General features: G+C 33.0%; 1 protein-coding gene across 26 annotated transcripts in view; it reads left to right on the top strand.

Annotated features, from left to right (window-relative positions):
* LOC146539746 (uncharacterized) overlaps positions 1–14,431 on the top strand; it is a 313,384-nt gene that overhangs the window by 101,491 nt on the left and 197,462 nt on the right. For 21 of the 26 annotated variants that reach the window (XM_085207292.1, XM_085207296.1, XM_085207291.1 and 18 more), the window contains exon 1: positions 9,991–10,589. The exons of the other annotated variants lie outside the window; for them this stretch is intronic. In XM_085207292.1, the coding sequence (XP_085063418.1) occupies positions 10,238–10,589 (352 nt within the window). In that variant the 5' untranslated portion in view covers positions 9,991–10,237. Of the gene's footprint in view, positions 1–9,990; positions 10,590–14,431 lie in introns of those variants that run through there. 26 annotated transcript variants of the gene reach the window in all.

The raw sequence follows: 14,431 nt of genomic DNA, 5'->3' as shown, positions 1-14,431 counted from the left end.
ACGCACAGTTATATAAGGTTGTAGTTATTATTTATTACTATAGTTCAGTCTCTCCGCTCTCGGCACATGTCGCCACACTCGCAACGCTCACTCCTACTCGGCCGACCGGGCCGCCCCAACTTTGTTAGTTAATTGTTACAAAACCACTAATTCTAAACAAGTTTACTCTAATTTTCTCTTATAAATTGAAACTGTATACAACTGGCACACATTTTGCCTTCACTAGTTCGTGTATTAGGATTTGCCTTGTTTTCAATAGTCTTAACGGATGGGGCAATTTATGCATTAGCCTCCCTATCCTGTTATATGCGGAATACAACGTAAAGTTAAATAAAAGATGTAAGTATGTGGTTAAAAAAATTGAGGACATTAATACCACTCACATATCATTCCACTGGCATGATAATGAAGTTGGAAGGTGGGAGAAAAACCAATGAGTAGAAGCATATTCAATTAGTTTTTGACATATCATTCTTATTGCAAGCGATGAAGACCTGCCAATGGAACTGGAAGTTGACTGCTGGTTCATATACATTATCGTGGCGCAATGGGGCCGTTCATTACTTTATTTATGATTATTGCAGGGGACAAATCTTCCCTCAAGGGGACGATAGTATTTAAATTATTTTATTTTCAAAGAATGAGTAAAACAAAATGCGGATTGAGTTCCGCTACTCAACATACAATATCTTTAAATCATGCCAGGAAAACAGTGTCTAAGTTTCCTTTTCTTTAAGTTTCCCCAATCTACTCAAATTTCTGTAATATTTGACTATTTATTGAAGAAAAGTACAAAGTATTTATAATAATAAATAACTATAACAACAGCTGAAGAAGAAAACATTCAAAACAAAGTAGTTTATCATATTAACATATCTAAACTATTTGATCCAAATAGGGCGTCTCGCTGTATCAAAATGAAGCTATTAAACTAAAACAAAAAGGCTGACCGCGTCAAATCTCACGATTTCGTGAGATGAGTTTTAAGATATATCTCGTTAATACGAATTAGATAGGATACAGAATCATAAAAGTGGTCATAAAATATATCATAGTGTTTTATTTTGATACAAATATTATTTGGTCCATAAATGTAACGGTATTTTGACTTAAGTATGATATTATTATTATTAGTTTTACAACCATCACGTTTAAAGTCACACACTATGCCACTGCGCAACAGCGGCCACTAACCTCTTCTGCTGCTATATAATCCAAGTTTGGCAACGACACATAAATAGGTCAAATCTACTAAACAGTGACAATATATTAGGGAAGGAGGGAAACGCGCGCCGACCCGCAAGTTGCTTTACTTGTTTGTTATTGTTACTTTGTGACATGGTGACTGTTGGTACTGGTTCCATTTCTTTATCTATGCAGCAGTACTAAAAAGGCAATATATATTATGTGGTTTTTATATGTATTGTTCTTTCCTATTTAGATATACCACTATAAGCATAAAATATGTTTTTAATTGTAGTTATTGGCCTCAGAAGGAATTCGAATCCATAATAATGTTAAAAAAAATAGTTGTATCAAGCCCATTATGTGTATATATACAGTGTATAGAACTATAGTAATCGTATACTAGCGGACGCGCGCAGCTTCGCTTACGTATTTCTAATAAACATGAAACATGTGTTCAATAAAATAATTTTAAAAGTCCAAATTTCAAATTTTATAATAAAAAAGTAAAAAAAAATTTTAAGTTAAACGGTTTTATATTGCAGATAAATGTACTAAAAGCTAAAAAATAATTTCATGGAAATTATGATTACTAAAATTTAATCGTGGGGCACGTCCAATATCTACAATTGAAAGACATAGCGTGAGACTTCACCCACCTAGTGGTAAGTAGCAAGTGTCCCCACGATTTTATTTTAGTAATCATAATTTCTATGAAATTATTTTTTAGCTTTTAGTACATTTATCTGCAATATAAAACCGTTTAACTTAAAATTTTTTTTTTACTTTTTTATTTTTAAGTTTTTAGTTTTTATTTCTCATGCTATTCAATTCGTTGAAATGAGGCTCGATGTCTCATTATTGCAAGGTTAATGGAGAATGTTACGAACGACCCCCCCAGAGGTCCAATAGAGGGACAAGGCTATGTACAACAAGATGTGCCTGAATCTTGAGGGGAAAACGCTAACGACATATCATTTTTATCCACCTAGTGCCATACAGTTCTCGGCGCGCTTTTACCTTTTACCTTGGGTGGTACCCCTAGCGACGTATCATTTTTAGGCACCCTATAGCCACACAGTCCTCGACAGGATACCAGATTTTGACTTAGGTGGGAGATTCATATTGTAATTGTGTATAGTATACTGTATTATACTTACCAAGCCCTTTATTTTGATACCCATATTGATGGGATTGAAAACTACATTATCCGCCATTTTGTAGCAGTGGCCATCTTTGATTTTGATTTTGTATAGTGCACTGAATTCTACTTGACAAGCCCTTTCATTTGATACCCATATTGATGGGATCGAAAAAACTAACTTGTACGCCATCTTGTAGCGGCGGCCATCTTGGATTTTGATTTTGTATAGTCCACTGAATTCTGCTTGACAAGCCCTTTCATTTGATACCCGTATTGATAGGATTGAAAAAAACTAACTTGTCCGCCATCTTATAGTGGCGGCCATCTTGGATTTTGATTTTGTATAGTCCACTGAATTCTACTTGACAAGCCCTTTCATTTGATATCCATATTGATGGGATTGAAAAAAACTAAGTTGTCCGCCATCTTGTAGCGGCGGCCATCTTGGATTCACAATAATATTGAATATGGATAATTGTATTGTCACCAGAATCAAAGGCGTATACCAAATTTCAGATCAATCGGTTAACGGGAAGAGGGTTAAATTTCAATTACTAAATTTGACCCAAACAAACAAACGGGGTGAGCTAAATAAAACCGTTTAAAAAAATCTGTGGCGTTTTAAAGATTTTTCCAAACAAACTTTCAACCCCTTATTGCACCCTTAGGGGGTGAATTCTAGAAAATCATGAAACACATGTTCAATTAAATATTTTTAAGAGTATAAATTTCAAATTTTATAAAAATCGGTGGCGATTTAAGATTTTTTCCATACAAACTTTCAACCCCTTATTGCACCCTTAGGGGGTGAATTCTAGAAAACGATGAAACACGTGTTCAATTAAATACTTTTAAGAGTCTAAATTTCAAATTTTATAAAAATCGGTGGCGATTTAAGATTTTTTCCATACAAACTTACAACCCCTTATTTGCACCCTTAGGGGAAGAATTCTAGAAAACGATGAAACACGTGTTCAATTAAATACTTTTAAAAATCTAAATTTCAAATTTTATAAAAATCGGTGCCGATTTAATTTTATTTTCATACAAACTTTCAACCCCTATTTCACCCCTTTAAGGTTAAAATTTTTCAAAATCCCTTCTTAGTGGATGTCCAAATTACGAAAGTAAACATCTGTCCAAATTCCACGTTTCTACGCTCAGCGGCTACGGCTGTGCGTGCGTCTTACCTCAGTCAGTGAGGACAAGTCCTTTTATATATGGACCGTTTATTTTGAGAGTGGTGTAAGTCCATTTTCTTTTGTTTCGAGAAAATTAAAGGTTAGTATGTCGATGATTATGCAATTTCATTTACCGACCGATTTTAAGTTGTTCAAAACATGGGTTTTTTTTTGAGAAATTAAACATGGACTAGTTATATATAAAAAAAATTACATTAAATTAAGCATGAATTACGTGATAGCTCATTTTTCTCAAAAATGGACTTACACCACTTTCAAAATAAACGGTCCATATATAGATAACGTTTTTTAAAATAAAGTAGGGTGCAGTATTACGACACTCCTTTAGTCACTGCTGTACTGAAGTTCATAAAAAATCTTTAAATAATTTTCTAGTGACGAAAAATTGACACCTGACGCTGAGATATTGTGAAGGTAAAAAATTAAAAGATCTTATAAAGAATAGAGCTTAACGGTCAGTTAAGGTGTTTAGTTAACTAAGTAACTCGGTTAAACCGCTAACTATTTCACTTCCTATGCAAAACTTTTAGATAGAAGTAATTACTAGTACTACGTCACGCGTCAACCAATTTTGGGTTCTAATAATTGGTCCCGAGAGCAATTTCAATCGCCCGAGAACTAATAGTTTCTCTAATTGATACCACTTTGACGCGATCAAGTAAATGGTATTACGAATGAAGTAAATGCAAAAAGATAACTGTGTTACGCTAAACGGTTTTAATTTGACAGTTTACTTTTAGACTGATTGTGGATTTAAATGAATATTTTAATGTAATGTTGTTACATTATTCATGCCATAATAGTCGTGATGACGTTAAGCACCTCGTACCAATCCTAAATAAGGTACGGAATATTGAATATATATATACTAGCGGACGCGCGCAGCTTCGCTTGCGTATTTAGGGGTGAATTCTAATAACCCATGAAACATGTGTTCGATGAAATATTTTTAAGAGTCTAAATTTCAAATTTTATAAAAATTGGTGGCGATTTAAGAATTTGTCCATACAAACTTTCAACCCCTTATTTGCACCCTTAGGGGAAGAATTCTAGAAAGCTATGAAACATGTATTCAATTAAATACTTTTTAAAATCTAAATTTCAAATTTTATAAGAATCGGTGCCGATTAAATTTTTTTACCATGCAAACTTTGAGTCCCTATTTTACCCCTTTAGGGTTAACATTTTTCAAAACATTATTAACATTTTTCCTTCTTAGTGGATGTCCAGATTATGAAAGTAAACATCTGTCCAAATTTAACGTTTCTACGCACAGCGGTTACGGCTGTGCGTGCGTCTTGCCTCAGTCAGTGAGGACAAGTCCTTTTATATATATAGATACGAGTATATACTTTCGTGACGAAATGGACGTAATCAAAATGTAGAGATCACAGTGACTTGTTACTAAATTCTTTTAAGATGAAAATGTAATTTTACATAAAGTAAAAAAAAATCACAATACAAAAAGAAGGTTTCACTATACAATAAACAATGTATTTAATAATGAAAATAAAAAATAAAGTATACAATGATTCATCAATAGATTATCTCCTTCTTCTCCTGTCAATGCGTAGAAAATGAATGTTTTCGAAATGACTGTAGTAAGTTTTGTTTTGACGTACCTCAAATATTTCCGAGGCAATATGGTCGAGTACGCAATTCGCAAGTAGGACGATATTTCACAAAACACTCCACCTACCCTCAATTAACACCCCCGCGCTGCCAACTTTTCAATGTAAATACTCGCCAGGTGCGATGTTTGCTGGGACTTGGGGAAATCATTTCTATTTTGAACGCTTCAATATTGATATTTCAACCTGAAATATATAAAAATATAAAATAATTGTAATTTTCATTTTGCTTTTGTAACTGCGTGGCATATTGGTAGAGTAGGTAGTAACTGTCAGTCCTACATTTAAGAACAGGTTCGATTTAATTTGTAATTCTTAAGATAGCTAGTTAAGTTTTAGTGAAAGGTGAGCTATTTTTCACTCAATTGACATTGCGTGTCAGTAAAGGTCACTTCTGTTCTTTGTCTTACATTAAATGCCTCCACAACGTCATCCACTCTCACACACACTACGCCACGACATTCTCTATATAATATATTTTATATAGTCATATGCTATGATTTAAAATGAAGCTCTTTTATTATTTAAGGCGATTCAAATAAAGTAACAAAAAAATCATAAAAAAATATCTCCCGAGCATTAATATCAGCCCTGTTTATATTCATCGTGATATCTCATTGCTTGGTTTCCAATATTTTCTCGAAAAGCTCGTGAATATTTACAACGAGGTTATTGCTCTACGTCTGTATAATCTTGGCGTTTCGTATAATAGAATATTAAATTAGCTTAACCTATGCCGTGACAGCTTAATGCTGTTTGATAATATAAGCAAATAATATTACTTCGGGAAGAGCTCTTTGCTGTAGGTCGTTCTATGGTATATTTGTTATTTCTTTTTTCGTTAATATAATGCTTAAAATAATTAAACATATATTAATCAACATTATTTAATCGTTTATTTAAGCCGTCGGTCGAGAAGCAGCGGCACATCATTTGACTTCTAACGCCACGGTTGTATTTTTATCGGGGAAATAGACTATTTGTTTGCTCTAGTAACTACACACAGCGTAAGTTAACGTAACACAGCGTGGCTTGAGGATACAGCATGGAGCTATATCTCTGTTGTATAAAAAAACATTTACTAACAACTTTATACATTTATTATATTTGGCAACACTAAACTGTAAGCAAAAATGTGCCATACATTTCGAATAAATATAAAATATAGGTAGATAAAGAGAGCAGGAAGCGCAGCTCTAAGCGAGCCCCGGCGAGGGATGCCAATCTGAATTTATATTACCCACTATAATACTTTTTATCCCCAAATAAAAACTGTACAGACAAACTTTTACGATTGTTCGACTTGAGTCGAGTTTTGAACAATTGCCTTCAGATTTCCCTCGACACTCGACCAGTTCTCATAATCATTAAGCAAAAGTTTTAGTTTCATTCAGAATATCTGATGAGAACGTCTAAATTACTATTGGGATTCATTGGCACTCATATTGTAACTTATAAAAACAGATATTTTGCATAACTTGGCAGTCTCTTGGTAGCTCTAGAAGTTATAATAATTAAGGTATGGTAAAATCATTCAAGACATTTCTGACTTCTTATTCCATGCTGAATCCCCCATGTAACAGAGAAGGCAGCGGGAGCGTAGTGGTGGTAGACACCAATAATGTGTGATGTAATCGCCTTATTGCTAATAAGGAACTGTCTGTCCTGACGACGTTTTCTTTATCCCATTGACATGTTTAACAATGGACAGCAGGTTAATAGGCAATTATACTGGATTATGATGTAAGTGCACTCTAAGCTGAACAAGACCGCTTACTGCTGTACTATATACTGTTGTTTATTTGTATGTTTATAAGGAATTCTCATTCAAGATAGAGACTTAAGAAATTCTTTGTCATTCTGTTTTCAAGCGAATTTGCAGTTTTAATGCGCGGAACGGGGATTGAACCCACTATGCAATCAAAACCTGGAAATAAGTTAAAAAAATAATAATAACTAGAAATTTATGTAGAGTCTAAATCTTGAACTTTGTATAGAATTGAAACAAACGATTCCTAAGAGACAGATCACGCGTGTTCGCTAAACGTTGAGTTAATTGTGTAGTATGTGTTGACGCTGCAGATTGTAAGTTTAAAATGGTAATTAGTTGAGATGCATCGTATAATGTTGCTCGAGGGAGTGGAGAACTTGGATACTCTGTTGCGGGGTTTGAATTTTTAATGGTCTTTTCTTTTCGTGTAAGTGATGTAGAGTTTTGTAATAAACAGTCGTTTTTAGTTGGAATTTATGATTTAGAAAAAGTAGCTTCACGCTTTTTCCTACACTACAGAGTAAGGAGAGAGTAAATTTTGTGATTTATATTTTAATAATATTAAAAAAATGCTTAGTAAAGCCCTGAGTAATGGTCGTGGGAGTGTAATGTAACATAAAATACAAATAATTAAGAATAAAACATTTGTCATAAGTTGTGAAGAGAATATTCTGTTTCAAATTTCTATTTTATTATTAAAATATACTTTATTTATATAGATAACTTGATATTTGGTTTCAATTTATTGTCCGACTTTCGAAATATTACGTGTTCAGTATCGGAACGCAACACCGTCCCTTGTTTTGTCTCGAGTCGGAATCGAACCCACCACCACCACGGTCTTTTGAATTATAAATAGTTATCTTTATATAAGTCAATCCAGTTTTATTACAAACATGTTTATAGCCGTTATACTTTAGTGATAGACACTTTTATGAATCCAATTAAGCGATCGTAACGTTGCTCCTCGGGGATAAAAAATTACTTTTGGTGGTCATTTAGATATTGATAAGAGAAATGCTGCATTTTCTCATCCGCTCTCTAAAAGATGAGAGGGTTTGTTTATAAATCAACCTTTGTCGAAGTTTCTTTACGCGTTAAACATCGAAATACCTTTATAAGTACCTTTAAGTAACCTTTAACTTCGGTATGTGATTATGCTTCATTTAACTGATTCAAATTTTATCTGTCGTTTAATTTAAATTTATATTATGTGGGGGTTTTTGATTACATTTGTTTTTATTTATGCTTTGGTGAAAATAAAAGGTATAAACCTTACATAAGGAGATTTATGAACCAAAAATAGAGAATATATTATATCCTCAATCAACAGTAAGTAATAAATAAATATTAATAATAAAAAGTTTTCTCCAAAAGGTTAGTTGGTTTGAGTGAAGTAAAAATAATAATTGCAAAATATTACATCGTGCAAGAAATTTAGTTAGTGAGGCCGTCACGGGGCACGAGAGTGGTGCACGAGACCGTAACGCGACGATTGTAGGTTCGATTTTCACTCGGGTTAGTAAATTATTACTTATTAATATTTTCATTTATTTACTCTAGTACCAAGGCAAAAACACTCAACAAGTAATGCCTCGAAAATTATAAACGGGGTCTCTTAACATTAGATTCCCTCTGTATATAGGAGCGCTGATAAAAATTTCTCTAATTTCTTGTGAATTCATAACCGTCACAATCTAAGACCTATTAATTATTAATAATCATTAACCACTAAACTAAGAGGTCAATCAATAATCATGTTTCCTCCAGTGACGTGGAACGCGTTTTTGTGGCGCTCTCAGCCGCCGCTCGATTCTTAATGCCTCTATTAGAGAGATTAATTACCATCAGAATAAAAACAACACAGATTTTTTTCCATTTCCTTACAAATTTAATTAATTACGATACAAATCTAAGGGGTTTTAGTTTTGGAATGAAAGTTATGCTTGTATTCACAATTTGTATATGAAATTTGATATTTAAATTTAATCGTTTATTATGTAGAGACGTTATGGTTTTAAATTATGTTCTTTATCATCATCTTTATAGCAGTCTGTTGAAAATTATAGGAATAACTTAAATATTATTGGAAATATTCTTGACAGTGATTATTTTGATACCATTTATACAACAAGAAATATATTTTATGAAAGGAAGCTCTCTCCAAAAGCCAATCTTACAATATTTGTATGTTTGTATTTGTTGATTAGTTTTCATTATTTAATATTTAGAATTGAATGTAATTTAATCGATGTGAATACACTATTTATTATTTTGATTGGAACTGTTTTCTAAATTCTCTTTAGTTGCGACGTTCAGATTACACCATTTCACTTTATCATTTATAACATAAATCCAAATAATTAAGTATAAAGCTAAGGAAATATAATATTTTTGTTTAAAATACTTCATTTATTATAAATGTTTTGGATAAACGATCCCATCCCCGTGTTGACTAGCGCTCGACCCTAACTCCTCTTCCGCGCGAGTTAATATCACATATCTCTTCATATAAACGTTATATCACTTTTATAAAAAGCTCCAAAAGTATCGATAAGAAACGAGACGAGCTTTGAATTAACAGAGTTAAGTTACATGAAGCTTCACTTAAAGTATTATTTAATCAACTTCGAGAGGATAAAGCTAACTTAGTTAAAAAGCTCATCTAACTTACAAGCGAGCTTTTGTTACAATTCCTTTAAGGACGTACTAAGGGTTTTATTGTCTACAATTTTCTAATATGTCATAGTGGTGCAGTCGAGATGTATTTTATTAAAACATGATGGTAGTGGGCACCGACCGAACTTAGGAGAAATGTATACATTTAAGAATATTATACCTCGTCCGGCGTGCCATACAATATAAAAGCAATGTAGAGAATAAGGATAGGAATAATATAAATCTCTCTGCCCGTTCGAATATAAAATGCGCCAAGAAAAGAAAAAATATGTGTTATTTTTCTTCTCCTAAATATTCTAATATGATTTTCTCAAATGCTATCGTTTAACGCGGGTTTATTTCGTTTGTCGCATCATCGTCCCAGACAGTGGCGTGCCGCCTGCCGACGGAGTAGGACGTGTACTCGCTCTCTCTGCCTTCACTGTCGAGAAAGAATACGATCGAATATCAAAACAACGTTATTTTAATACTAGTTCAAATTACATGTCTTATAACAAAAAGCTTTCAAGTTTTTTTATTGATATTTGTGTTACAAAGTTAAATTCATCTATTTTATATTATTTTTTTTAACGAAAGTGTATTTAATGTTGGTATAAAGTGACACCAAGCCCATGATATTACAACCATGATATTTAAAATGGGAGGGAAACCTCCAGGCAAGAATCCACCAGAGAAAACTGAGAAGAAAGAGGACGACAGTTGTGAGAAATGTCCGGAACCCTGGGTGTACTGTGTGGTGTTGTATTGTGCGTGTGCCATGAGTCTCATATCTAGTGGATACAGTCTCTACAAACAGCAAGGAGTCCAAGATAGGCTCTCTCTTTTAGAAGAGCAACATTTGGCCTTAAGAAGTGCTGTTTTAGAGCCGCAACAACCTCTAGTAGAGCGTCTTAGACGAGAAGCTTATTCCAGACCCTTAAGTTACTGGAGGCAAAGAAGAAGCATTCGTGATTATGGTGATTGCGTTTGTCCACCAGGTATTTGGAAATTTTATATTACTTTTATGTAGAGACTAAAAATCAAATAAAATCCGTATTTTGTATTATAATGCTATTCAAAAGTTATACTTACTGTTACTGTCCGCCACCTTAGTCATGTTAATAAAATATTAGATGTCCTACGTCTCTTATTACTGCATAAAAAATAAGTACATTAATTTAATAAATTACGCTCTGTCTAGGTATTTTGCCTCCGGTGACGAAGCAATTTTCTTAAAATGCCTACAAAAAATGTAATAAAAGGTTCGGTATAATGAAGTTAGTAGCCTTTGCAGACCGTCATGATAAATAGTAATAAGTATATAATTTATATTTTTTATTTAATTGTCTGTACACATTTGTTACAAATCTAATAAAACATAATATGTCGTTTAGCTATATTTTAATTAAGATGTTTAACATAAATGAGCAACACGTATACAGAATATTATCCATATACTCGTAGGTACATGGTAGAGCCGCAAATTACATTCACTTGTTATACATAAATTTTATTAGTTTTTTCCCATTTCTAAGAAAAATGAATTTATTCAGTGACAATCATGATTGAGAAATTACAGTTCTATGGTTATATTGTACAAATAAATTTATAAACAAAGCTTCAGTCTTAAAGAAAATTTGTATGAATCAGTCTATCACTTATTTTTTAAAAAATCTAGCAAATACATATAAGTGATATAAACATTCCACTCCAGTCCGTAACATAAATATTGAATTTGGTGGACGACAACCCGACAAATCGAATACGCAGTCGTATTTACTCGCTCCGACACCGGTAAATAACTATTAAAATCGATCAACTCTATTAATATTTGTTCAGTACCGACAAATTCCTTGGTATTCATTTCTATGTACTGAACATCGCTTTTCACTTTTCTCGAAATTCTTAATATTTTACAAGCAACCTACGTAGGTTGCTCTACTTGTGTTAGAGAATGACTGACTGACTGTGTAGAATGCTATCCAGTCAAAGTGTGCCACTATGGAATATAACCGCCGCTGTCGCATTAATAACATCAATATAAACTATAACATTGTCATTTTGCTATTGATTTCAAAATATTTACGTAACACACGAAATTCGTAGCGATTTGCATTCATCCTATCATTATTTACAGTATTAACGACGGTAGAGCGACAACCACAGCGCTCAATCGATATATCATTCTATTCGTCCGCATTCAATCGTAATTATTGTGATCTATTATTCTCTACTTTTTAACAATAACATGTAATCGCTGGTGATTGATAGGACAAGTGACTCTACATCCGCCTCTAATTTAACAGTATATATATAACTGAAACTATATATATATAATAAAAACTCTGTCGTATTGAATTGTAATAAAAATACTGAAATGATTGTTCTATTAAAAAAATCAAATCAACCATTTTTTTAACTTACTAATGGTGTTGAAGAACAAAACCCTAGGTTTTGTTACATAGTAAATTAAAACAACGGGATATGAACGTGTAATTTATTTAGTTAAAATTTGAGATTTGCTAAATTTGCAATTTTTAAATTAGCACAATTTTATTGTATTTCTGATTCTAAGAGGTCATCGTGACAGGGGCACGAGAGGGTGACTGTATCGCGACGGTTGTGAGTTTGATCCCCATTCGAGAAAATGAATTATTATTTATTAATATTTTCATTTTCTCGCTCAGGCACTAAGACAAAAAGGCCAGTGCTGAGTTTCACCACTTAACACGCAATGCCTCGAAATATTCTTTGGAAAGTGGGGAACGTAGTGTCTTAATACTAGGTTTGGTTGCCTGGTTACCCTGCTATGTGCGGGGTAAAATATATAACAAAACTTATTATAGACCTTATAAAGAGAAAAGAATAAAGAGTTTATATAAAATTAAGAAAATACCTCAGTTTTGTATAAAAAATTGACAGTCAATCTTTTAAACTCTTAATTTTACCTTAATCTGTATTCACATCAACCCTGTAATTTCGTACCGGTCGCTTTTAAGAGACCCTTTCAAAAAGCTATTAAATTTTTCCGTCGTAATACAGGGTTAATCCCGGCCGACTGTCAAATAACCCCATAGTTATCAAAACCCTCAGGCGTTGATCGAAAAATTGATAAACGGTTGAGATGGCGCGAATACGGTGCCAATGTGACACTTAAGGTTCATAAGTCCAAGTTAATACAGATTTGAGATTGCAGCTTACTTTAATATTGCGATTATTACATGTTTTTGGAGCAATACGTTGTTATGTAGGAGGAATGGATGAAAAACTAAAGTATTTAGACTAATTTCTAATTTTTTTTAATGTCAATTGTAGTACTCGCAACGTGAAGGTATGATTTTTAGGTGCTTATTTTCACACACGAAAAAGGAATCTGTATATGGTTTTTTATTTTTTATTGATATATAAGATAGAATTTTAATTTATGTTATATATGTATATATTGTAAAATATACATATCCATATGTACAACTGTACATTGTGTATATAATGCATGTTAAATAACGAACATAACAACACTAAATCCCTTATTACAACATAATAAAATTCAGAAAGGCGTCGCCACTAAATAAATAAAATCAACTAATTTCTAAAATCCGTGGGAACGAGCCTACAATCGATAGAAAAAATAAACTGAGGGTACCAACAACCCCATAGCGATAAAGGTGACGTGTGCATGTGACAGCGCCCTACGGGTTGCCACACACGACCACATAAAACGTGGAAAAAAATAGCGTAAATAAGATAATGAGACTGTTATTTATGTGTTTTTTCATAACATAGAATTTTATTAGGCATAGTGAATCTGGTGACTAATCTAAACAGATTAAGAGAGAAGACAAAGGTCTTTCAGATTTTTACCTCTTTGAAACATTGTATGTTAAGTGGGTATACAAGTAAAAAATTATTTTACCATCTCAAATAGGTACATGCAATGCGAGTTCCATACGTTTTTTTTGATTAAGCCAGGGAATATATATTTACTGGCTTAATCAAAAATGTATGAAACTCGCAAAGCTCCGTAATATTCTTTAATTTAGTTTTATAAATACAATTAACACCAAATTTTCTCCGCACGCTGATTGAACCAATTTAACTCGATTGGTTGTCAAAATAAAAATAATTTTTGTCATCAAATATTCGCGCCATAAAGAACGACAGCGAGTAAATTTCAATCCAATATATTGGTGAGTGGGAGCCGTCATTTACACTCTTCTTTTAGATACGGAAAATATTTTTTTCATGTTGTTTTCTAAGAAAAACCTTGTAAAATAGTAAAAAAAGATCTCATTTTTAATTTTCTGTTTCGCATTGAGTCGCCGAACTCAACGCCGCACTATGTCCACCAAAGCGGAATAGTGGAAATAATTTATATATAGTCATTATCCCTAAGTTGAGATAGAATCTAAAACTATTAGATTTACAGTCTATTTTTTTTTAAAAAAGAACGGCTATATTTTGAGTTATTTATATAACATGTTACTGAAGACAAACTGAGAATCCGCAACACGTAGCGGAAGCCCCCCGGCCCCCCGGTATCGTTACTCTGTTACTATTATTTTCAGCGTTATATTATTTAGCTCATAATTGGCCTTCCTCGATACATCAACTATCCAACACACTTCCGGCCACTACTACCTGAGATTAGCGCGAGCAGTCAAACAAATTCATCTACTTTATATTATTATATCGTAGTTTATACCAAAACTCAGGCGAAACTCGGTCTAGTATTATAATAAAAACATGTCCTGTATGTGCTAGCAAGTAAGCACTAAGCAGTACTAAGTTAGCTAAGTTTGTGAGTAAGCGTGCGAGCTCTAACAATAGACAAAGGCCGGGG

The sequence above is a fragment of the Heliconius melpomene genome, chromosome 3 (assembly GCF_056956725.1).
Source record: "Heliconius melpomene rosina isolate 202511_hmr_F chromosome 3, ASM5695672v1, whole genome shotgun sequence".
Taxonomy (NCBI): domain Eukaryota; kingdom Metazoa; phylum Arthropoda; class Insecta; order Lepidoptera; family Nymphalidae; genus Heliconius; species Heliconius melpomene.
Note: the sequence above shows the minus strand (reverse complement) of the source record. Positions and strands in the feature narration are given on the sequence as shown.